Raw genomic sequence first — 26,825 nt, 5'->3', positions numbered from 1 at the left:
AGAACTTTTGGAAATGGAAGTCACTGCTGCAACTGGCACGCACTTTGGAAGAAGGAACAAGACAAGGGAGTACTCAATGAATGAAGGACACTAGGAAGCTCAGAGCAAAAGAGATCTTGGGGAGCTTGTCCACAGATCCCTGAAGGTGGCAGGACAGGCTAATAGGGTAGTTAAGAAGGCATACGGGATGCTTGCCTTTATCAGTCTTGGTTATAAGAGCAGGGAGGTTCTACTGGACATTTACAGAACTTTGCTTAGGTTACAGTAATGTATGCACTTCTGATGATTTATACTATAGGAATGATGTGACTGCACAGTAGATGATGCAGAGGAGATTCACCAGGATGTTGTGTAGGATGGAGCAGTTTATCTGTGAAGAGGCTGAATAGGCTCAGATTGTTTGTTCTTTTTTCACAGCAGAGAAGGCTGAAAAGGGACCTGATTGAGGTGTATAACATTGAGGGGCATGGACAGGGTGGAGAAGAAGTAGTTGTTGCTCTTAGTTGAGGATCAGTAACAAGGGGGAATAATTTCAAAGTGAAAAGCAGGAGGTCTAGAGGGGATTTGAGAAAATCTTTTTACTCGAAGGTGGTGGCAATCTGGAATGACCTGCTTGGGAGTGCAGTAGAGGCAGGAAACTTCACAAACCTTTAAAAAGTACTTGGATGAGCCCTTGAAATGTTGTAACTTTCAGGGCCACGTGCTGGAAAGTGAGATTAGTGTTCCTGTTCTCTGCTGTGTGACTCTATGATAATTTTCTTTTTATCTTGGATTCAGAATTTGCAGAACAGAGTTCGTTTGAAGTCCGAGCATTCTCAGAAGCCATTCAATTCTTCAGGCAGGAAAAAGGTCACTACGGGTCCTGGGAAATGAATCACGGCAATGAAGTATTGGTGAGTCTGTCATGTATAATAAATAACACAGCAGTGCAATGTCATTAACATCATGCCACATGCAACATTTCTCTGCATCTGCTCGTGATCCCAGAACATGTTCAGCCTATCTCCCCCAGCCGTTTTTTTTGTAGACCATCTATGTGGCTCTGAATGGTTTCCTGCTAGGAATGTATATCTGCAAGAATGAACAAAACAGTAAGAAATGCTGTAAAAGAAAAATATACAAAACAAAAGAGCTCCATCTGGTTAGGACTAGGACCTCATTAATCTATAAGCATGCCTTCTACAATGAATCCCTTGTAAATACACTTGCATATATTTTGTCGTTGTGTAATTACATTAAGATATAACCTTCCTGCTCACTGACACAAATCTGCAATGTTCCAGTTTTAAAACAACTACACCTTATCAATAAGTAGTGATAGGGAGCAAAGAAACGGCAGAGGAATTGTATCAATACTTTGCATCAGTCTTCACAGTGGAAGATACCAGTGGGACACTAGAATTTCAAGAGAGTCAGGGGCGAGGTGACTGTAGTGGCCATCACTAAGGAGAAGGTGTTGGGGAAGTTGAAAGGTTTGAGGGTGAATAAATCATCCAGAGCGATTGGACTATATCCCAGAGTGCTGAAAGAGATAGCTGAGGAGATTTTGAAGCGTTGATAGTGATCTTTCAGGAGTCACTGGAGTAAGGAAGGGTCACCGAGGACTGGAAAATAGCTAATGTAACACCCCTGTTTAAGAAGGGAGGGAGGCAGAAGACGAGAAATTATAGGCCAGTCTGCCTGATTTTAGAGTCTGTTATTAAGAATGAAATTGTGGAGTACTTGAAAGCGCATGGTAAATAGAGTTGAGTCAGCACAGGTTCATCAAAGGGCAGTCATGCCTGAGAACTCTGTTAGAATTCTTTGAGGAGGTCACGAGCAAGTTAGACAAAAGAGAGCCAGTGGACTTGATCTGTTTGGATTTCCAGAAAGCTTTTGACATGGTGCCACACAGGAAGCTGCTAAATAGGATAATAGACCATGGTGTTAGGGTCAAAGCACTGGCATGGGTAGAGGATTGGCTGACTGGCAGAAGGCAGAAGTAGGTATAAAGGGGTCTTTTTCAGGATGGCACTGGTGACTAGTGGGTTCCGTAAGGGGTCAGTTTTGGGACCAGTTATTCATGCTATACATTAACAGTCTGGACAAAGGACATTGTTGCTATGTTTGCAAATGACACAAAGATGGGTGGAAGGACAGATAGTGTTGAGGGAGTGGGAAGGCTGCAGAAGGATTTGGACAGGCTGGGAAAAGCTAGCATTTGGACAAGCTAGGAGAGTGAGCAAAGAAGTGGCAGATGGAATATAGTTTGGGAAAGTGTGAGGTTATGCACTTTAGTAGGAAGAATAGGAGCATAGACTATTTTCTAAATGGGGAAAGGCCTCAGAAATCTGGGACAAAAGGATTTTTGATTCTTATTTCAGAATTCTCTTAAGGGTAACATACATGTTCAGTTGGCAGTTAGGAAAGCAAATGTAGATGAATGTGGTTTAGAAACATATCAGCCACGATTGAATGGCACAGCAGACTCAATGGGCCGAATAGTCTCATTCTGTTTCTTTATCTTATGGTCTAACTGCCTTTTTAGTGGTAAGAGCAAGGTGTATTTATATGGAACCTAAATATGGGTTTGGAAAAAGTTCCAAGTAAATTCACCAAGTTAAAGAAGGAGCCAGTCGGACTGCTGCTCGAAAGCTTGGTCCAAGAGGTAGCATTTAAGGAGCTCCTTAAAGAAGAAAGTGGAAAGATAGATGGGACAGAATTCCAGAACTTGGGGCATTCACCTCAACTGTCTCTCTTTCATTTTCATTGTCTCTATCCTTCTGTTCACCTATAATTTCCTCTACATTACTCATGCCTATCAAAAGTATTTTTAGGATCTGATCAGCATATTGGGGGATCTGATCAGTGATTTGATACTTGATGTCAATACCAGTCCAGATTAGGCAGCTCTTCTCCAGTTTTGTTTTTACTCAAAACATTTTTCTATTACACGAGCACTAATGCCAGTGAATGTGACCTTTGTGTGCTGGAGGTAGAATTTCTTGCAAGAGCTGAACGTCATGCCGATTAAATTTAATAAGTTAGTCCTTTCTCTGTAAATAAGATAGTGCTGCTGTGACAATAACCGACAACCTGTCCTGGACTTCCCACATAAATGTGACTGTCAAGAAGGCACAACAACGCCCCTTCTTCCTCGGGCAGCTCAGGAAATTTGGTATGTCCATAAGGATCCTCACGAACTTTTACAGGTGCACCATTGAACGCATACTGTCCGGGTGCGTAACGGCCTGGTATTGCAACTCCTCTGCCCAGGACCGTAAGAAACTACAGAAGGTTGAGTGCACAACCATCAGGGTAGCCAACCTTCCATCCATGGACTCTATTTACACGGCTCACAGCCATGGAAGGGCTGCCAACATCATCAAAGTCCCATCGTGCCCCAGTAATGACCTCCTACAACTTTTTTTACATCAGGCAGAAGATACAGAAGCCTGAACACATGCACCAGCAGGTTCAGGACCAGCTTCTTCCAGGCCATTAGTAGACAGATGAATGGCCTGTCTAGCCTCAAATAATGCTGATCTAGCTAACGTTGATCTTGACTAGCGCACACCCTGTGCAATATAACCTGTATGCCTCTGTCTAAGTCTTTTTACAACCTCTGATCTGTATATCCTTGCTTACTATGATCTGCCTGTACTGCTTCTAAACAAAGCTTTCAACTGTACGTCGGTACACATGACAATAAATCAGTCAATCGATCAATCCGGCTGACTGGCAGCATTCCCTCAGGAAAAGCTCTGGGTGGCCCAGGCCCTTTCAGGCTTCCCTAATCCTCTGAAGGAGGCTGCAGCGATCGTAAAGAGGTGATAGGGAGAACCAAAGGGCCGTCACAACCAGAATTGAAACCTTTTTGGACCTGGAGAGTCTAGATCACGGTAGAGGATGGCATATTAGTATGGGGAGCAAAAGTGATTGTCCTGAGCAAAGGTCGCTGCTAGATCTCCAGGGGTCATCCAGAGGTTTTCAAAATTTAAGATGTTGGTGAGACATTTATGTATGGTTGCCAGAATTGGATGCAGACATAGTTGCATTGGTGGGGCCCAAAATGCCAACAAGGACAAAAATTACCACTAGCAGCTCCCCCTAATTAGGTTACCCGGAATCGGTTACACATTGACTAAGCAGGTCCTTTTCAAGGGCTAATATTCTTAGTCATTGTGGACACCCACTCGAAGTGCCTGGATGTACATAGAGTTCATTTGTCAAGCACAGGGATGACGATAGAAAAACTGCACTCATCTTTTGCAATAAACAAAATCCTGGCAATGTTGGTCACAAAAAACCCTCCAACGTTTAACAGCAGGGAATTTGAGTGCTTCCTAAAGTTGAATGGTATCCTTCAGATAAGGACAGCTCTGTACTATCCATCATCCAATGGTCTAGCAGAAAGAGCAGTCCAAATTTTGAAGGCAGGTGTGAAGAAACGGCCTGCAGCTTCACAGGATACCAAGCTGTCCCCGTTCCTGTTTGATTACAGAATCATTCCTCATGCAACTACAGGGATACCTCCAGCAGAGTTGTTAATGGGGAGAAGACTCCACACCAGGTTAAATCTGATCATCCCAGACCTGGGGGAGGGTCCATGGCTGAAACAACGTCAGGAACACCAATGCTGGCCGCAAGATTCCACTAAGCAAGAAAGAGTTTACGTTCAGGGACAAAGTTTGGTCTAGAAAACCATAGGAATGGCCCTAAATAGGTAAAAGGCTTGGTTGACACAAGGTCAGGTCCAGTGATGTATAAAGTTTGGGTAGATGCGACAGTCCTGAAGAAGCATATGGACCGTATGTTAACTGCAAACCCACAAATGATGTGGGAGCAAAATGTGCCCAGCTCCTTCAGTCTTTTCAACTGTTCCAGAACCCGTCAAACATTGCAGAAACCTCGGAATCTGAGATGGACACGACAGATGTTGCCACCTCTGCTGCCTGAGGAACAAGATAAATTTCTTCTGAGATGCTCGGGCGCGAGAAGCGAGCTACTGTGCATTACACACTACCCATATCAGAGGCAGAGTGAGAGAAACCTGACCCGGTGCTAAAACGCCCCAGGAGGAGCTACAAAAATAAATCAAACTGGTCTATATCCTCAGATTCGGGGGGAAGGATGTAGTGATTGTAACAAAGTCAGCTAGATGGATCTAGCTCTGATTGGGGCTGTTAACTTGGTCCAATCGAGGAGCCCTGGCTGACGGAGATAAACAGGAGTGTCAGACATCCTGGTAACTCTGAGCTGGCATGTGGTAGCTGGATCAAGTGTCAAGGACTTTCCATGTGTAAATAAATAATTGGTGATGGGATACCCGCCTCTGTGGAGTTATCTCAGAGGCAGATACCTATCTTATCTAACAGGTGACTCTCTACTGTCATCACCAAAAAAGATTGCTCCTGGCTCTGGCTCTACTCCCCAGTCTCTGCAGAATGTCAGCTGGCTCTACCCCAGACCTAAGTGACTCCCTCACACCTCTGGTGACAACTGGAACTTTAATAATCTAGCTGCTCCTCCAATCACTGGATATTTCTGTCCCACATTTGTTGCTGAATGGTGCAAGCCTAGCTGGCAGAAGCTGAAAAATAGGACTGCTTTCACGCCAGCAGCATGAACTGTAAGTGATTAGATGGGTCTAAGTGATTCCACAACCAATAAATCAGATTGAAGCTCTGCAGTCCTGCCATGACCTGTTGTGAAGTGTGGTGGACGATTAAACAACTTAGTGCAAGAGTAGGCTGTAGAAATTCTCAATGATGGTAGCGCCCAGCACATCAGTGCAAGAAATAAGGCTGAAGCATTTACAACAGTCTTCAGCCAGAATTGTCAAGTGGATGATCCATCTGTGCCTCTTTCAAAGGTCCCCAGCATCACTGATACCAGTCTTCAGCCAATTCTGTGTCAAAAGCAATGGTTATTGTAAAGGTTATGGGCCCCGAAAACCTTTCTGCAAAGATGCTGAAGACTTGTGCTCCAGAACTTGTCGTACCCCTGGCCAAGCTCTTTCAGTACAATCCCAATACTGACATATGCCTCACAATGTGGAAAATTGCTCAGGTATGTCTTGCACATAAAGTAGGACAAATTCAACATGAACAAATAATATCACATCAGTCTACTCTTGATCATCAGGGAAGGAGATGGAAGAGGTCATTAACGTTACTATCGAGCTACACTTGATTAGCGATAACCTGCTCACTGACACTCAGTTTGGGGTTACTCTGATGCCACTCAACTCCTGACCTCATTACAGCCTCGATGCAAACATGGACAAAGGAGGTGAACTCCAGAGATGACAGTAACTGTCCTTGGCATCAATCCAGCATTTTGAGTATGGCGTTGAGGAGCCTTGAGCAAAACTGGAGTGAGTGGGAACCAGAGGCAAAATTCTCTGATGGGTCGAGTCATTCCTGGCACAAAGGAAGCTGATGTAGTTGTTGGACTTCTTAGGGGGAGCTCCTCAGGGTAGATGTAATCAACCTGTTCGGAGATGTTACTACATGCCTCTGGACCATGTGGGACTTTACCCAGGCACCCTGATCCAGAAGTAGGGAGACTACCATTGCACCTCAAGAGCCTAGTTCCTCAGAGTACATATTTTTAATCAACCTATTCAGATATATTAAGACACCTTTGTAACATTTGGGATTTGAACCCAGGCCTTCTGGCTATAAGGTAGGGACACTACCACTGTGCCACTTCAACTCATCAGGAAATTGTACTAAACTCAGCCACCTTCAGCTGCTTCATCAATGACCTTCTCACCATCATAACAATAGAATTTGGGATGTTCGCTCATGATTGCACATTGTCCAGCACCATTTGCACCTTCTCCTACTGAAGTAGTCCATGTTCAAATTGGAGAAAGAGCTGGACAACATCCAGATTTGGGCTGACCAGCAGCAAGCAACATTCATGCTACACAAGTGCCCGGCAATGAGCATCTCCAACCAGATAGAATCTAACCATTGCCCCTTGATGGCAATTCAATGGCACGACTACTATCACTGAATCCTCCACTGTCAACCTCCTAGGGGTTACCACTGATCAGAAACTGAACTGGGCTAAGTGTGTAAAAACACTATGACTACAAGAATAGGTCAGAGATTAGGAATCCTGCACAAGTAACCTCACTTCCTGATTCCGAAAAACCTGTCCACCATCTACAAGGCACAAGTCAGGAGTGCCCGCTTGGGTTTCACTGCAGCTCCAGCAACACTCCAGAAGCTTGACACCATCTAGGATAAAGTTTAATTGGCACCACATTCTCAAGCATTCCCTCCCTCTAACATCAAGGCTCAGTAGCAGAACGTGCATACCATCTACAAGGTGCATCGCAGAAATTCGCTAAGCCTCCCTAGACCAGCATCTTCCAAAGTTACGACCACTACCATCTGGAAAGACAAAGACATCAGATACATGGGAACGCCTCCACCTGCAGGCTCCCACCCAGGGACCACTCACCATTCTGATTGGGAAATATATTGCTGTTCCTTAACGGTCATTCGTCAAACTCATGGAACTCCCTCACTCATGTCATTTGTGGGTTTTCCTACTCCAAATGGACTGCAGTGTGGCAAGAAGGCAGCTCATCATTACCTTCTCCAAGGAATCTTGAGGATGGGCAATAAATGCTAGCCCAGCTTGCAGTGCCCACATACTGTGAATGAGAAATAATTTTAAAGAGCTAGGTTAGAATAGTTTAGGGTGTAGGATATGTTGGTTTTGGTAGGGGTGCAACAGATTTACCACCATATGATCAGCGTCTCTCGCAAACCCCCTCCCACCCCACCCCCCACGTGCACGTGCACACGCACACGCACACACGTATACACCACGTGTACACACACCCGTTAAATTGGTTATATACATGAGTTTAAGGCTGAACTTTTCTGTTTGATGATGAAAACTAAATAATATATGATGGGTTCATAGCGGTCTTAAAATCATTACTCTGTTGTGTGAAAAACCAAATGTGTGGACCTGTGTAGAAATTATCAGCACTTGCACAAGTCGTCTTAACCTCTTCTCTTTCCCTGATCCCTTTCACTTTTCTCCCTTTAATCAGTCATCTCCATTACATCATCCAAAAGACACTTGATAATGCATGCCAACAGGATATTAAGCTATGTGATCACATTTCTCAGTGACTACCTGAATATATTTCAAGGAGAGTGATCAAGATGGAATCTGTGGCTGATTGTACCTCATCCCTAATCTGAAATTAGTGGAAGAGATGGAATACGTCGAACCTGATTTCAGCCTGAGGTGTGAGAGGTTGGCAGAGCAGGGCGGAGTTCCAATTTTGATTTTGAGCAGAGTGGGTTTCTACATGTTTGGAGCAGGGGTAAGAGCAGGGCAAGCAACAGGAGCCTGAATACAAGGCTCAGTGGAATGGGGTAAAGGGAGCAACACAAATTGGCAAATAGGTTTACAAATGACTGTGTTGGCTTAAAATACATGTATTTTATTATACAGTTACCAACTGTCCATTGATTTGGCTGGCAAGATCCAGGAGCTGATTAGAAAAAAACTATAATGCCTGAGGAGTTTCACTGGAGGCTTGGGAAAAAAAGTCAGATTGAAGAGATGAATCTGAATCTGTGTAAAGTCATTCTATTGTGTAGCCGTCATAAACAGTGTTGCTTTTGCAGCAGGAGAGTGGATTTGCAGAGATAAACCACGCTCCACTTCCAAAATTACACATTTCTTTATCAACAGCGTGTAAGGCTGTGTTTCAGGGTTAGATGAGGCCGGGGAGGGGAGGGGGGTGCGGAATGTGGTGATAGAATAACAGCAAAGTGAGTTACAATTTAGAAATGTATTTAGGGAGAATGATGCTTAATCACAGTCCATCAGATAATCAGTTCTGTGGAAGGGTCACTGGACCCGAAATAATAACATTAACTCTGATTTCTCTTCTCAGATGCTGCCGGACCTGCTGAGCTTTTCCAGCAATCTGTTTTTTGGTCTATCAGGTAATATTAGGGGGAATTAACGAGTCATATCACAGCGCCACCTGCTGGTTCACTATCCTTTGTATTCTGGGACAGCTAGTTGTTTTGAGAAGTCTGCAATTCAATGGAGCTTGGTACTCTTTCACTTGTGCCCTTTTATAGACCCTGCTCGTGGTTCACATCTGGAATGAACAGCAAAAAATGTGAACTTGTCAATTCAACTAAAGTTTTTTTTTTTTTGTGTTTTTTTTTTCCCCTTTTAGATTTTAAGTAACTTGGTGATGGAAGAACTATTACCTTCCCTGCAGAGTGACATCTTGCCAAAGATGAAAGGCAAGAAGAATGAAAAGCGAAAGGCCTGGTTCAATGTATGTAACTAGCTTATTGCTCCTTTGCAAGACTCAGGACTTCTAAAATGAGCAAGGATAACAACGTGGTGCAAACTTAGGATTTACGCGATCAAAATAGCAAATCTTAACCTCTGTAGTTACTCTTCATTTTTCCATGGAGGATGAATTTTCAACAGTGAGACTCAATGCTAACTGCAGACAGGAATGGGCAGGTGGTGGATAGGGTCTGTCAGTCATTTAGACTTGAAGCTGTGCCCTTGTTTGCATTAGTCACTGAGCTGCAGTCACTGTACGAGCACGTATCTCCACAGGACAGCATTTCAGCCACTATATCGAACTCTCCTTTATCTTACAGCAGAATCATAAACCCTAACAAAGAAAAAGCTTTCATTTTTATAGTGTCTTTCATAGCTTGAGGACATCTCAAAACATGCTACCGCTAATAATATGGTCTTTAATTGTAGTCACTGTTGTAATGTCAGAGCAAACAGGACATGTGTTTAAAATCTCACCTGACAGACTGTATCTCCAACAGTGCTCAGCTCCCTCAGTACTCTCAGCAAAGGTTTTATGCTCAGGTCATTGGATCAGGACTTGAACCTCCAATCTTTATGATTTGAGGGTTACAGCGTTAATAACTGAGCCTTGGCTGAAAATAGGCTCAGTACTTTGATGCCTGGATTAGGGAGCTACATCTGACAGTATAAATTTAGGAAGCAGGAATTCAGAAACTGAATTCATGAAATTCACCCTAAATGACTGTCCATATAAAAGTGACCTATGAACTTTTGCACACTAGCATATTTGCAACTAATCACATCCCACCAATAATTACAAACTTGATGCAAGTGAAGAACTTTGCCATTTGTCATTCATCCTGTTTTGAAAATCTGGTCACGATTTTCTGACATTTCAAGTCCCGTAGGAAGCTGATGGTATTTATTGCAGAATAGATTAGATTAAGGTACTCATTAGAATCCTCCATATCCAGAGGGAACAGAGCTCTTCCCAAAAAAAATGTTTGTACAGGAAATGCTTGGCCTGGAGAAAGATTCAAGGCACAAGGCCACAAGGAAAAAAGTGAACAAAGTGAGCATTGATCATAACAAAAGTGACTCTGAAGAATTAATAATGCAAAATAAGGAAATGGAAGATTAACTAAACAGATATTTTGCGCCTGTCTTCATTATAGAGGACGCAAATAACATTTCAGAAGCAGCAATAAATTCTGGGAATAGAAGGGAGGAAGGAACTCTGGAAAATCACAATCACAGTTTGACCACAGCTGAAATGCTGTGAACAGTTTTGGCCCCTTCTTGAAGGAAAGATGTACTGGTATTGGAGGCAGACTGGTGAAGGTTCACAAGATCAATCACAGGTACAGAGGGAAAGGTTTGTGAGGAAAGGTTGAGAAGGTTGGGCTTGTACTTATTGGAGTTGAGAAGGATGACAGGTGACTTGGTTGAAACGTATGAGATTCTTGGGATGCTTGACGGGATAGTTGCTGAAAGGTTGTGGTTCCCCTTGTGAGAAAGTTTAGGGCCAGAGGGCATAATCTCAGAGTAAGGGGTCACCCATTTAAGATAGTAATGAGGAGAAATTTCTTCTCTGAAGGTAGTAAATCCATGGAATTCTTTACCACAGTGGTCTGTAAAAGCTGGGTTGTTTCACATATTCAAGAAGGAACGTTATCTAAATGATGAGAGATTGCAGAGCTTTGAGATAGATGTGTCCTAGTACACGAATTACAAAAGTTTAGTTTACATATACAGCAAATAGATACGAAAGCTAATAGAATGTTATCATTTATCATGACCAGAATTAAATACAAACGTAGGTAGGTTACGCTTCAGTTAGACAGGACATCGGTGAGACGTAATTTGGAGTACAATGTATACTATTGGTACCTTGTTTAGGGAAGGATGTCAATTTGTTGGTTTACTAGACTAATACCTGAAATCAATGTGTTGTCTTATGAGGAAAGGTTGAACTGGCAATGCTTATATCTGCTGAGGTGTGGAAAGGTATGAGATGACTTAATTAGAACATACAAGATCCTGAGAAATCTCGACAGACTAGATGTTTCCTCTTCTGGGAGAATCCTCAAACTAGGGGGACACTGTTTAAAACTCTGGGGCTGTCCATTTAAAATAGAAATTATCCTCTCGTTGTGATTTTGTTTTTTTGTTTTTTTTTTTGAACTGTTTTCCTGAAAAAGTATTGGAAGGAGAATCCTTGAATATTTTTAAGGCAGATGTAAATGGATTCTTAAGCAAGAGGGTGAAAAGTTATCAGGGGTAGGTGGGGATTTAGTTTTCAGATTACAGTCGGATCAGCCAAGATCTTATTGAATAGCGGAGCAGGCCCAAGGGGCTGAATGGCCTACTCCTGCTCCATGTACCTACACTTGTATGGTTGTATGCAGGAATTTCATGTCAAGAATAAGGTTTTTAATTTCAGTGTGTTGGGGGACTGAGAAGCCAGTCTACAAGCACCAATCCCTGTGACACAGTCAGTAAGGATGAAAGTGAAGAGTGATTGGAATTCAGTGTAATGCGGGATACAGGTACTGTATTTGAATAAGATTGTAGAATGATAGAAACATAGGACACAGAAGTTAGCCATTTATCCCATCTGTCTACACCTGCCGGCCAGGAGCCATCCTGCCTAATTCCACTGCCCTAATCTTGGTCTGTAGCCTTGTATATTATTCCACTTCAAATGCATACCAAGTACTTTTTTAAATGCACCGAGATCTTCTGCCCCATCCATCCATTTCAGGCAGTGAGTTCCAGAGCCTTACAACCTGCTGGGTGATAAATATTCTCCTCAACTCCCCTCTCATCCTTCCACCAGTCACTTTATATCTATTTGGCCTGATTTTTGAGCTTTCTGCTAAGGGAAATAGTTTTTCCTCTTATCCCTGTTAAGGACTCTCAGTTTTATGCAGCCCGATTAAATCTCCCCTCAGCCCTCTCTGTCCTACGGAAAGTAACACCAGGCTATCCAATCTTTCCTCACAGCTAAAATTCTCTTTTCGTCCTTATAAATTTTTGTAAATCCCCTGTGTACCATTTTTAGAGTGACCACACCTTTTATGCAATGTAGTGACTGGACATGTGCGCACCACCCTAGCCATGTAGCTAGCAGTGTTTCATGCAGTTTTAGAGGACCCTCCCTGCTGTCATGTCTCAGCTGTTAAAGAAACGTTTACAGACAGAAGATGATGAACGATGAGATTTATTGTTTTGTCTGTTCTTTTCTAATTATGTTGCTGTGTTTGATTTTTCTACTTGTTTCAGTTTCCGGGTTAATATAAGAACTTAGAAATATAAGTATAGAGCCAATCAAGTCTGTTCTACCATTCAGTGAAATTGTGGTTGATCTGTGTTTAACTCCATCCATCTCTCTTCTTTCCATCTCCTTCTATGCTATTTTCCACCACGTCTGTCAGTCTCCATTTTAAAAGTATTCGTTGAGCCAGGACTGAATACTTAGAGGGAAAATTTCCAGATTTCCACCACTCTTAAAAACTCTTTGGAACTCCACTGTTACTAGCTTTTTAACATTTAAATAATTTTCAGGTTTATCTTTTTCTCAGTCCGAGTCCATCTCCCATGGTTCTGCCCAAAGAAAAATTGTTTCCTTGTTTTGAGATAACAAGGTGTAGAGCTGGATGAACACAGCAGGCCAAGCAGCATCAGAGGAACAGGAAGGCTGATGTTTCGGGCGTAGACCTTTCTTCAGAAATGGGGGAGGGGAAGGGGAATCTGAAATAAATAGGGGGAGGCGGATAGAAGATGGATAGAGGAGAAGATAGGTGGAGAGGAGACAGACAGTTGAAAGAGGTGGGGATGGAGCCAGTAAAGGTGAGTGTAGGTAGGGAGGAGATAGGTCAGTCCAGGGAGGACGGACAGGTTAAGGGGGCGGGATGAGGTTAGTAGGTAGGGGAAGGAGGTGATGGGTGGGAGGAAGGACAGGTTAGGGAGGCGGGGACGAGCTGGGCTGGTTTTGGGATGCAGTAGGGGGAGGGGAGATTTTGAAGCTTGTGAGGTCCACATTGATACCATTGGGCTGCAGGGTTGCCAAGCGAAATATGAGTTGCTGTTCCTGCAACCTTTGGGTTGCATCGTTGTGGCACTGCAGGAGGCCCAGGATGGACATGTCATCTGCGGAATGGGAGGGGGAAAAATGGTTCGCGACTGGGAGGTGCAGTTGTTTAGTGTTTTGACCTTGTTTTGGGGCGGCATGGTGGCTCAGCAGTTAGCACTGCTGCCTCACAGTGCCAGGGACCTGGGTTGGATTCCACTCTTGGGCGACTGTCTGTGTGGAGTTTGCACATTCTCCCCGTGTCTGTGTGGGTTTCCTCCTGGGTGCTCCAGTTTCCTCCCACAGTCCAAAGATGTGCAGGCTAGGTGGATTGGCCATGCTAAATTGCCCATAGTGTTCCAGGGTGTGTGGACTAGGTGGGTTACAGGGGGAATGGGTCTGGGTGGCATGCTCTGAGGGTCAGTGTGGACTTGTTGGGATGAAGAGCCTGTTTCCACACTGTAGGGATTCTATGGAGTTTCGAGGCAGTCACACCCAGTAGCTCGTGTGACTGCCTCGAATCTCCAGCATCCACAGTTCTTTGTTTTATTTGAGAATTATGATGGTGTTTTACAGATTGTGGAAGAAGCTTACAATTTAGTACAAAACCAGCTTGTAGATGGATTGCAGTCTCTACAAGATGAGTGCAGAAAATCTGTGAAGGACCTGGAGGGGATAATTCGTTCAGATATGGATCAGATCATTACTTCAAAGGAATTTGCTGCCCGGAAACTTAAAGGTGAATATAAAGACATTAAAAGTAAATGCAATATGTAGAAGGCATTCGGCTTTGAGTCCAATATTATTACAGACCGTGTAAAATTTCCTCTATCCTTCCATCTCCTCAAAGAAAGCAAGCAACCAAATATAAACCTGAAGAGAGAACTCTGTGAACTTCTCAAATACCAAGCCATTTGCACAGAATTCCAAAATATTAACCAAACTGGTTTCTATCTGTGACTAGCTACATCTGTAGTTGATTCATCCATATTTTTGACAACGTTGAACCATCTTGAATACCAGAGCTTTTAATCAATCTGAGTTTAGCCAACTTCGATTGAGAGTAATGTGCTTTGATATCAGCAACAAACAGAGGGTGGAATCTTACAGGAGTCTGAGTGATGTGGACTACGTCAAGATTTATGGCAGAATCTGGCGAGAAGTTTGGTGAAGCACAACTGGATGTTGAGATTATCCCACTCCCATCGTTTATACTTTAGACAAGTGGTGCGGTGAGTTTCTCATCAGGCAGTGGGGAATTGTGAATGAAGGGAAGATTACTGCTTGTTAATGCCCAACTTGCCTCATTGATATTCAACTCCCCTTCTTGCTTAAAGCACCAAACAAGATAAGTGTCAACACAGAAATCAGAACAGGTGCCTGGCGAATTCGGCTCACTGCTTGCTCTGAAAAACCTCCATGTTGGACACTGGACACCAACATCTCAGAGCACGCTCGAAAGTGCAGGCCTCATCTATGGACATGGGCATTCAATTTGTGCCAGCCTCATAGTCCACGTGGCACATGTCCAAATCACTTAGTTTGCTTCTGCACTTTAACACTGCATTCAGGCTGCACCAACAACTATCACATAATACTGCTGCAAGGTCACTGTCAGCTCATAGACTGGACCAGGCTGCATCTCCAGGCTCGTTGCTTGCTGTCATAGTGTTCACTTATTATGAAACTACCTGGATGCTCACAGCATTTCTGCCTTGCAATGCCTTTTTGTGCTTTGCCCCCTGAGCCAGAGATACCAGGATCACATTATTACTGTCTTATCATGCGATTTAACACAGACGCAAGGGAAGGCAGCGTGTCATTGCTGAGAGCAGGTCTCGGTCAATAAAGTGGGATAGTCCTTGGTCATGGTGTTGTGTACAGTAAGTCAATGGCAGCATCTAATCAGTCCAGGGGCTTGGACACAGTTAGTCAGTCACTCACTCAGGGACGTTACAGTCCATATAAAGGGTGAGGAGCCACATTTTGGGCAGCCTCCCATGTGCCATTCTTTCTGCCTTGTTGGGGTTGTTTTCCTCATGGAATGAGACCAAGTGGGTGGCACAACTATTACTTTTGTTGCAGATGGGAAGGTTGCCCTGGGTGAGTGAATTAGGCAGCAGAGGCAATGCAGGGTTAGTTGTGACCAGGGATTTGGATGTGAGACAATGAATGAATGTTGCAGGCATTAATGAGAATGGTAGAACACAAACCTTAGTGGAAGGTGGGTACAGTAACTAACAGAGGTAGAGTGAGTGTGAGGTATTGGAGAGAAGATGGTAGCACTTAAACTGGCCGAGTAGAGATCATTGATCATCTTACAGAGCTGCGTGTTCCTCCAGAGAGCTGAGACTACTTTTAACCCGGGTGGTAATTTTGGACAAGGCTGGCATGGCGTTCTGAGGAAGGGCCACTGGACCCGCAACGTTAAGTCTTGATTTTTCTTCACGCGTGCTGCCAGACCTGATGAGATTTTCCAGCAACTTCTGTTTTTGATGTGATATGGTCCAGTGTTGTGGACTGTCATGGGAAAAGAGGAAGTCTGCCACCTCTGCACCACCCTGTCCAACACGATCTCCTGTAAAGCAGGGCATTGATTTCCCCATAGCTACCATGTCCAGGACAAATGTCAGGAACTGTGCAGGGCACCTCTGGTCTCAGATTGCATGTCTCTGAAAAAGGGCACTAGTGAAAAAGGGATGCTAGTGAATTCTGCTGAGTGGTGAATTGATCTGGGTGTGATAAGATGGAGTCAGAATTGGACATGAGACCTGCTATGGGGCAGGGAAAGTATAATGAGGTGCATTCTGTAAGACAAGGTTCGTTAGACCTCAGGGTGAGAATCATTCCCAAATTTCTGTGCAACTTGGACATAGCCAAAAAACATTTATCTCAGGCCAGAAATGTTTTTGCTTCCTATCAAAATAATTTTCTCTCGGTACTTCCTATTGTTTCCATTAATGTCTTTGCACTTAGGTTAGCTTTCCATAACAATAGTTGGCATTGACATTCATCCATCATAGTTTTGTCACTCAAGCTGCTATGCCCCTTTGCAATTTAATGCTGCCATCTTTGTGTCACATTGGGAAACATGGATTTATGGCTCTTTATGGTACCATCTAGGTTATCAATAAAAATAATGAATTGTTGAGGGCCAAGCTCAGATCATTTACCAACTGGAACATGTATTTAGGCCCTGGAGTCTGCTATTAATAATTCCAGTGTGGCATACAAAACAGGCACATATTTGATCTTCTCTATGGTCACTGTTAGTGTTGTTCTATATTTGACTGACACTTATCGTAGCACGATAATTGATCTGTGTCACATCTTCCCTCCACTTGTGACAGAATACATCTGTACTGTTTTCCACTTTAGCCAAAAGGTAATGGATTTAATACAAGCTAATTCATGAAAGTTTCTGTGTCCCTTCTGTTTCCAAAGTGGAAACGAAACTGAGTCAGATAATCCTATAATGTAAGTGTTGGACACTATTTTGAACATATGTTGAGGATATGGGCAGAGCATAAATAGTTCACTGAGATATTATAGAAAAAATAAAATGATACTGACATTCATGACTGAGAATCAATGGGAGTAAATTTCCATGGAGCTTTCTTTCCCAGTTATCCATGGAAACTTTGGTATAAGTCCTGAAGAATGTGTAAACAACATTAATTCTAACTTTCCGGCGACCTGTAGCCTTTCCAGCAAACTTTTAACAAATGAGTGGAAGGGCTTTCGGATGAAGAAAGAACTTCAGGGTCTTTTACTAATGTTTGTATCCTAGATAAAATTGATGTATTGCTTCAAAAGTGAATTATTTAACTGAGTTTTTAAAGCGTACTTATGGTCCTGGGTTTTACCCTGCCACTTGTTTCATAGTGACAGCATTCATAATTTGTCCATTTAACACGCACAGTCTAAGAGCAATAAAGTTTCCAAGTGTCAGTTACAAAATCAACACAGTCACTAATGTTGCCAACTTTCTTTTTTGCAAAAATATACTTATGGATAATTTATGAATAAATTACAAACCAATTCATATCTGAATAAAAATATCTCATTTCTCATTTGAGCATTGCATACTTGGATGCCTCTTTGAAATGCCAAAGAGAAGACATTAAATACATTTAAATTGTCAAATCCGAGTGGTGCTCATTAAATATTTATAAACTTACACTTCCAACAGTCAAACATTAAATTTAAAACTTTGTCATTTTCTTGTGATATTTTCTTGTAATGGGAGACTTTAGGCCGGATTTTTAACCCATTTAAAATCCACTCATTTGCAAGAGTTAAAATTAGATCCCTTCAATTTATTACAGCCTTTGCCCTTAGACATATATTGGCATGAAAGTGATTGGTAATTTTCATCTATTATCCCACAAAATGGCATTATTCAGCTATACTCCAAAGCTTATGATTTTCATTGCTTTTCTTATGACAATTGCCTGTAGGATGGCTATGTAGTGGTTCTGTATTAAACAAGTGTAGGGCAGTTCTGGAAAAAAAATAGAGTTTTCTTTTGCAATGGAGTAAACATAACAGTTTATTTCAGTATATCCTCAATAACAGAATTAATCATATTAAAATTTATAAAGCAACATTTTCCCGATTTTACACAAACAGATTTGATTACACCAAGATATATCCTTTTATGTTTCAATGGCTGTTGGCAGCTGTCCAGCCTGGTGATCATTCTTACTGTATATTTTGAACAATGAATCTTGGTGGACTGTTTTACCATAGAGTTCACCACAGCCTGTCCTGTTCTTACCTAACCTCAAAATAGACACCCATATCACATTTTCTAGAAGGACACCTGCCAGTACAATAGACTACATCACTTGATTTCAAACTGTCAATCCAAATTCCCATCATGTCAATCCAATGACTAACTAATGCTCAGAACTGTTGGCTGTCCAAATCAGCAACTTCCCCTTGACGGATCCCAATGTATCATCCCTGGCTCATAGATGATCGCTTCTTACTGCTCTCTTGCATGGACAGATCTAGAAAGAGAGAATTACCTTAAAGGTAAAGGTTCTGGACCAAACTGCAGCATTTTCTGTGAACTGCTAATTAGAAACGCCACCTGGAACCAGGACACCCATTTCTTTAAATAGTCTTGCGACAGTACTATTTAAAACAATCAGTATGTAACAAATTTTTGCATTCTTTTGAACAAAGCAAAGATAGTTGTTCACATAATGGACAAAGACATTTTCAAATACATTAAAAATGTGTCCGTGTGCTGAGCGTGCATACATGTTGACTTAAATCAGCTTTTATACCTTTCAAAAGAGACTCATGACCATAGTGTGTGCAAATATGTTATTGTTCATCTGACAATTTAGTATTTTTTTTAAAAAAAAAGTGAATGCATGTAATTGTTAGTTTTTAAAATGTCTGTTCTCAGTGCAGCAAGTGTCACAGGAACTGATTTTCCAGCATGCTGCTCCATTGTTTGGTGAAGCATAAATTTGTGGTCACATTTATCTAACTTAGAGGAAGTGCGAAACAGAGGCAAGATGTTTGTGAGGAGAAATGAGAGGTTAAGCAATTCTTCATTATTCCCCAGTGATCAACTGTAGAGTGGTACCAGCTGATGTCTCAGAGCAAGAAACTGCTTTAGTTTGTTCTGCGATGTGGGTGTTGCTGGTTTGGCCAGCATCTATACCCACCTCAAATTACCCTGGACTTGGTGATGGTGAGCTGCCATCTTGAACTGCTGCAGCCATTGGTGTATGGCACCTACAATGCAGTTAGGTAGGGAGTTTTGTGATTGGTTTTTTTTTTTTTTTTGATCCAGCAACTATAAAGGAACAGCAACAAAGTTTCAAGTCAAGGTGGCTTGGGGAACTTGCAGGTGGTGCTGTTTCCATATATCTGCTTTCATTGTCCTTCTGGGTAGTAGCGATGGCAGGTTTGAAATGTGCTGTCAAATAAGTCTTGGGGAGTTGCTGCAGTACATGTTGTAGATGGTATACATTGCTGCCACTGTGTGTCACAGGCTGAGAGAGAGCGTTTAAGGGAGTGGTCCTGGCGTCAAACAGTCAGGTTACTTTAGCCTGGATGGTGCCATTCTTCCAGTATGTTTTTGGAGCTGATTTTTGCCAAGCAAGTAGTGTTTCAGGCTTCACTTCTGCCTTTTGAAAGTTCGAAGGCGGGTTGCTTGTGAAAGAATTCCCAGCATCTAACCTGCTGTTATAGCTGCAACATTTATACGGTTGGTCTAGTTAAGTTTGCTTTGTCAATGGTAATCTCAGGATGTTGATAACGGAGGATTCAACAACAGTAATGCAGTTGAGTGTCAAGGCAGATGTCAGCTTCCTTGTTGTTTGAGATGGTCTTCTGGCATTCCTCATCCCAATCTTGAATTAAATCTGCAGTAGGTCTTGCTGCACATGAAAACACTGCGTCATAATCTGAAGAGTCAGAATGGTATTGAATACTGTGAATTTTGTTTTTAATTCACCTGTGGGACTTGGGCATCACTGGCTGGCCAGCATTTATTGCCTGGCAATTGGTTGAGAAGGTGATGGTGAGCCACTTTCTCAAACCACCACAGATCATGTGCTGGAGGTAGACCCACAATGCATTTAGGGAGGAAATTCCAGAATTTTGACCCAACGACTACGAAGGAACGGCAATATATTTCCAAGTTAGGATGGTGATTGGCTGGAGGGGAACTTACAGGTGGTGGATGGAAATGAGTGTGGGTTTGGAAAGTGCTTTCTAAGGATCTTTGGTGAATTTCTGCAGTGCATCTTTTAGGTAGTACACACTGGTACTATCAAAGACCTCTTGCATCAGTTTTCTGATGATCAAGTGTACGCTGATGGCACAGTAATTGTCTAGACTGGATTTGTCTTGCACGTAATGGACGGAACCTTTCCGGATAATTTTCCAGATTGTAGCTGTGCTGGAATAGCTTGGCTGGGGTAAAGAACAAGTCTTCAGGACGACAGTCGGAATGTTGTCAGGGTGCATAGTCTTTGCTGTATCTAGTGAGTTCTCTTGTGTCTTGACATTTTGTGAAATTAATCAGGTTGGCAAAGAGTGGCATCTGTGATGTAAGGGATTTCAGGAGGGGATAGAGATGGATCATCCACACCAACACTCTGGCTAAAGAATTTTGCAAGTGCTTCAGCTTTGCCTTTTGCATTGATATCTCCACTATCATTAAGAATGGGGACCCTGTCGAGCCATGTCCTGCCATTGATTGTTTAATTGCCCACCACCACTACTGTCCAGACATGGCAGGACCACAGAGCTTTTATACAACTGAGCGGTTTGCTAGACCAAATCTGACAGAAGTTAAGAGTCAACCAAATTGTCGAGTCCTGGAGTCACATATAGAATAGACTGGCTAAGGACATTTCTGTCTACTTTATCATCCAAGAAATGACTTTGAGAGACCGTGTGTTTGAAATACAGCAGGAAATAAAGTTAGAAAAGGATAAAATTAAAAACACTGGTAGTTACTAAATTTGATAAATTCTTCTTTCAGCAATAGTCGCAGAAGAAGCTGAGAAGTGCTGCCTTGAGAATATTCAACCCTACCTGGCTTCTATATTGGATGAATTAATGGGACTGATCAGTTCAGGATTCACCGAAGTCCGTTCTCTCTTTGAAACCAAAGTTGATGAATTAAGTGCAAAATGTCAGGATGCTGGTGACACTGAAAAACTGAAAGAGGTAATTATTGTATTTTACATGATCTAATTCTTCCATTCCTAAATTTCCATGAAAGGAACTTGTAGCTCCACAATGCCATTTGTGGGACATCCACCCCCACCACTCTCAAACATTTTTGGAATTAGTTCCAATGATCGGATTAGACTTATCCTCCAGTGTTCAGTTACATGCAGAAGAAATTTATAGCTGGAAAATTAAAGAGCCATGGAGTAACCATGGGACAGAGAACCATGCACAGTAGGTTCTGATGTGAGCACTGATGCTGTCAAAGATCAGCAGAATGCATTGGAACCATCATGAGTTAATTTCCTCTTGCTACAAGATATTTTTAGCTCTCAGAATGCAAGATATTTTAGTTCAGTTTTTTGCAAAAACTGCTTCCTGCAAATTTGAGTAACTAAAAGACAGGCTGGACTTTGAACTGGAACATACATTTGGAATTGGACTTTCCATGTGGAAGTGCAGTCAGGTGGCTGTAATCCAACATGCAAAGTTAGCTGGATTTCAACGCAAAATTGGCCGTTTCATTCAATAGGATCTAAATGATAGCTCTTGAAGGTATTCAGCTGCTGAACTGGTGCTGTCTTTCAGAAACTGAAGTTCATGTGTATTATTGAGACCAGAGTAAAGAGAGTTACACATTTCCTTCAACATGCCATTTAGTTTCAAGAAAGATTCTCAATGTTTTTTTTACATTTTGTTTGTGCCCTCACTCTAATGAGTGTGCCTCCGGTGAAGCGTCAGTGTTATGTCCCGCTTGCTATTTGTGTGTCTCAGTTTGCTGGGGTGGGTTGCATCACTTCCGGATTTGATTCTTAGCGGTTGGTATATGGGGTCCAGCTCTACATGTTTGTTAATGGAGTTCCGGTTTGAGTGCCAGGACTTCAAGAATTGTCATGCGTGTGTTTGCTTGGCTTGTCCTAGGATGGCTACGTTGTCCCAGTTGAATTGGTGTCCCTCTTTTTCCAAGTGTATTGACATGAGTCTTAGTTGGTCATGTCTCTTGGTAGCTAGTTAGTATTCATGAATCCTGATGGCTAATTTCCTTCAGGTTTGCTCTATGAAATGTTTTTGGCAGGGTTTGCATGGTATCTTTGTAAATAACGTTGGTTCTCTTAGTTGTGGTTGTCTGATCGTTTATTCTCGTCCGTAGCTGTCGTAGTGTAGCTGTCGGTTTGTGGGCTACCATGGTTCCTAGGGGGCAGAGTAATCTGGTGGTCATTTCAGATGTGCTTTTAATGTATGGTAGGCTGACTAATATCTCTGAACATGTTGTGCTTTCCTGTTGTGTAGGTATCGATGGGCTACACTTTTCGGGTAACCGTAGTTTCTGAAGACGCTAAAGATGCACAACATTTAATTTGAAGCAAATTTACAAATTAGCAAAATTAAAATTGCTTATCTGTCCATGAACAGATAATGAGTTAGTATTCAAAGAACAAACAACTTTCTACAGCTTTATCCTTATCAACAGTAACCTAAACTTTAGGAAAATACTTAATGTTTAATTACTATTTTCTCATTTTGATGTTTTTTTGTTTAGTACTTGAATCAACTGATGAACCTTCCTTTTAATGCTGTGAAGATGCAGCCCTGTTATAATAAAGTTAGCCCTCTTCAAGACCAGCTTCAGGAGTTGAAGAACCGATTCAAGTTCACCAATACACAATGGCTTATTCAAACAACTCAGAACATCATGCAAGAAGTAGGTACAACACTGTAGGTTGCTCACTGGCATTTCATCATCAGAATGCCAAGATGGCCACCATCATGTGATGTCACATGGCCCGAAAAGACCTCAGGAGAATGTGTCATTGACACCATTAGGCTGGGGCCTGGGGGCCAAGGAGGCTCTGGCTGATGAAGTGGAGCTTCCCCTTCTTGATAGTGTTTGCACATAAGGTCTCTTTGGCCACTATTCCTTCCCCATGCTCACCTAGCACCCTCAAGTTTCTGTGCTGCGCAGTAATGAGAGCCCTGCCTGTTGCCTGCCTCCCCTCACCCCATCAGACCTGCCTTTCACCAGCTGTGCACCCCCAACCCACCATCCCTGACCTACCTCCTTGTTCAGACCTAAAATGGCTACCAGTGCATGCACAGACAGGGCTGGTAGGTGAACCTGATGGAAATGTTAGTAACTATTCCTGAATAGTTTGTGTATGTGGATTGTGTGACATGACACTTAGCCATAGAGACCAAATGGTTCTCTAGACACACAAATGCTAGTAGGAGACAGATGTATGGCTTAATTTAGGAAATTGAGTTTTGTTTTGCAATTAGCAGAATGCCATCTCTCTGCCTGTACTTCAAATATGATTAAAACTACAATATTCGTTAATAAGTGGCAATTGTATAATGATGAAGATTTTGAGTTAAACACATGGGCTGAATTTTCCCAACCCATTAGCATTGGGTAATTGGGTAATGGTTGCTAGGTGTCTGGGAAAAGCACTGGAGAGGAACTTGATATCTCCCCATTGCTGTGGCATTTTTCCAGCGGAGGGACAATTGGCCCTTCTCACTGGATGGCCAACTGAGCCATTTATGTGTCAAATGATGGTAACTTCCCAGCTGCTTCAGCAGAGAAGCTGCCACCCAGGAGAAGTTTTGTGGAGCAACCCTCCTTCATGGGCAATCCATGGCCCATGAAGCACCTGATGACAATGACACCTTTCTGCCAGTGGCACTGGTGCTCAATAATGGCACCTGCCCTCTTTTAATTTGCCAGGGTCTGCCTGCCTAACTGCACCATCTCCAACCTAACTAGCCAATCAGTGGGGCCGTAGTGCCATTGTGGATGGCTCCATACCTGGAACTGCAGCCTCCGAGTTGACCAGCAGGGCCAATAAGAATGCTGACCTACTGGCTACTTGATTGATCCAGAAACAAATCATCTTGCTTAATTAGTCACAGCCAGCACCATGCCCCCAAGGTCCTGCCACTAGCTGAAGTGGATCAGCTCCTGCTATCAGCCTTGTCCCAGGACTTCAAGGTAGATGACAGAATTCAGCCCATTTAACCTTTGGTTCCTAATTGATAGTTAATGAGTTAAAGCTACCATTTATTATCCTCAGCTAATGGACAATGCGGTCTACACATTTGAACAACTATTGTCTGACTTGATGAAGAGTAATCCATCAAAAATAACATCGATTGAAAAAATTAAGCAACGAGTGTTGAAGGTAAGGAACTTACAAAACACTAGAATGCATTAATACTTAAGATACTTGTTGATGTTTTTCTAATCAACCTTTTCAAACATGTTATTTTATGCCTCTGGAGCAGTTGAGACTTGAACCCCAATCTCTGGCTTAGAGGTAGGGATACTATCTCTGTGCTATAACAGCCCTTGCAAATTAAATCTAACTTCCACACTGGACTTAACTAGTTATCAGTAAAGTCATTTTATAAAGTTCTATCCACTGATGTGTTCCATTCTGACACTTGCTACACAGAGTAGGGGTAAAGACAACCCTATGTGACTGGTGACTTAACAAGTGGTATCTGTGATGAAGCATCATTGGATATAACAATGACTTCTATGATGGATACAAGTTATATATCCAGGTGCATATGACATTACTCAGGAGGCTTAGCAATGTGTGTAGATGGAACTTACAAATGGATTAGACTGAGCGAGTGGAAAAATCAATGGCAGATGAATTTTAATGCACAAAAATGAGCTCATTTGGTTTGGATGTCAGAAAATCAAATGGAATCTGACAATCAATGTTCGAAGTAGTGTTGGACGAAAGGGACATAGCCATCCATGTGCACAAATTACTAAATGTTAGTCTAGAGAAAGAAATCAAGGCTGATAAGAAAATGTTGCCTTTATCTCAGGCTGAGATTACAAAAGTGACGTAGTTATCTCTGATTAGAGCATGTAGAGAACAGTACTCAGTTTGAGCACTTATTCTTAGGAAAAATATATTTTCCTTGTAAGAGGTACAAATTCACCAAAATGATCTCAAAGCTAAATTGTTAAAACAGATTACATAACTATTTTGCCCTTTAGTTTAGAACATTGGAACGGTTATCAAATTGAGTTATTTTAAAAATAATAGATTGATTTGTTAGGTTAGATGCAGAAAAACTCTGATCTGAGGGTGGCAGGGTGTGGGTTGAGGGGCCAGGGGGGTGGTGGGGATCTGAAACCAGGGCACATAATGTAACATTAAAGCTAGGCCATTTAGCAGTGAAACCAGCAAACAACTCTTCACACAGGTTTGTGTGGGAAAAAGCATGTAGATGCTGAGTGAATGAAAATGTGCATGGGCTGAGTGTAATAGATTTATTTTAGGTAATATTATCAATGCTGTTACACAAGGGAACATGCGCATTGATGTCTTTTAGGAATATAATTATAAGTATATACAAATAACAATTAAATGTAATATTTTAATAAAATAAATCCGGTCACAAAAGTAAACTGTAAAACAAAGAAGAACTTTGATAACGTTCAATAATCTGCTCAATATTGTGTGCATGCATGTGTAGTCAGAAATAATCGGCTGTGTTAAAAATAAATTATTTAATGAATGTACTTTAATAACCAATAATATTGTTTTACAGTGATCACAAATATAAAGACTAAAACTAAGTAAATCTTTCCTTTTCATAGTCAATAGTGACCTTTTATAGAGGTTTATAAAATCATGAGGGGCATGGATAGGGTAAATAGACAAGGTCTTTTCGCCAGGGTGGAGGAGTCCAAAATCAGAGGGCATAGGTTTAAGGTGAGAGAAGAAAGGTTTAAAAAGGACCTAACGGGCAGCTTTTTTTATGCAGAGGGCGGTGCGTGTATGGAATGAGCTGCCAGAGGAAGTGGTGGAGGCTGGTACAATTACAACATTTAAAAGGCATCTGGATGGGTACATGAATAGAAAGGGTTTAAGTGGCGTATGGGCCACATGCTGGCAAATGGAATTAGATTTATTATAGACATCTGGTTGGCATGGACAAGTCGGACTGAAGGGTCCGTTTCCCTGCTGTACATCTATGACTCTAATTGTTTTAATATTGTGCTCTTGTGCATTGGGCTTTGGTGACAATGACCATTGATGACAGCAAACCAATTCTATTATCAAGGGATATGGAGCAATGCACAATAAATAGGGTTCAGCTAAAGAACTGTCATGATAGAATTGAGACAGTCTTGATGTGTTGAATGGCATTGCCCTGTTCCCATGTTCTTGTTTTAAAAATTGCCTTGATTTGCTGAGTAACCTCTAGTTGAAGACATTTGTGCATATAGGCAGGCAGAGCTTTACTCAGTGAGCGTGTATAATGTCAAGCACAAGGCACATCAGCAAATCGGGCATCTGAGATGACCAGGGAGAGAGTCAGGTGCCAATTCATTTCAATACTAAAGGGATCTGGTTTTAGGACTTTATTGAAACCTTTTCTTAATCATTGGTTCTTAGACACTCCTGGGCCGTCTCCAGTTATTTTAAGATATTAATGTTTTTGCCCTTGCGCTATTATTGATATCAATAGGTCTTTACTGGGAATCCTTTTATTTGATGCGACTGGAAATAAAGGGAGAATCCGTGGAGAGGAGCCAGAAAGGTCATCCAGGCAAACTGTGCCTTTCCAATCGTAGCTGCCCATGCAAATGTGTAGTTCAATATAAGAATTATTACATTCACTGTTGATTATGAAATGAGTTATATTTAACATATAGTGAAAGTTAAATCTTAACATCTAAATGAATATCATTGCTTTGTTT

General features: G+C 42.0%; 1 protein-coding gene across 2 annotated transcripts in view; it reads left to right on the top strand.

Annotated features, from left to right (window-relative positions):
- Window positions 1-26,825, top strand: part of niban1 (niban apoptosis regulator 1) — a 129,195-nt gene that overhangs the window by 92,861 nt on the left and 9,509 nt on the right. For both annotated transcript variants that reach the window (XM_048602044.1, XM_048602045.1), the window contains exons 6-11: window positions 778-893; window positions 9,215-9,319; window positions 13,967-14,129; window positions 20,907-21,094; window positions 22,638-22,799; window positions 24,169-24,276. In XM_048602044.1, coding sequence (XP_048458001.1) covers window positions 778-893; window positions 9,215-9,319; window positions 13,967-14,129; window positions 20,907-21,094; window positions 22,638-22,799; window positions 24,169-24,276 — 842 coding nt within the window. The remainder of the gene's footprint in view (window positions 1-777; window positions 894-9,214; window positions 9,320-13,966; window positions 14,130-20,906; window positions 21,095-22,637; window positions 22,800-24,168; window positions 24,277-26,825) is intronic.

This window comes from Rhincodon typus, chromosome 10 (assembly GCF_021869965.1).
Source record: "Rhincodon typus isolate 14 chromosome 10, sRhiTyp1.1, whole genome shotgun sequence".
NCBI classification, from domain to species: domain Eukaryota; kingdom Metazoa; phylum Chordata; class Chondrichthyes; order Orectolobiformes; family Rhincodontidae; genus Rhincodon; species Rhincodon typus.
Note: the sequence above shows the minus strand (reverse complement) of the source record. Positions and strands in the feature narration are given on the sequence as shown.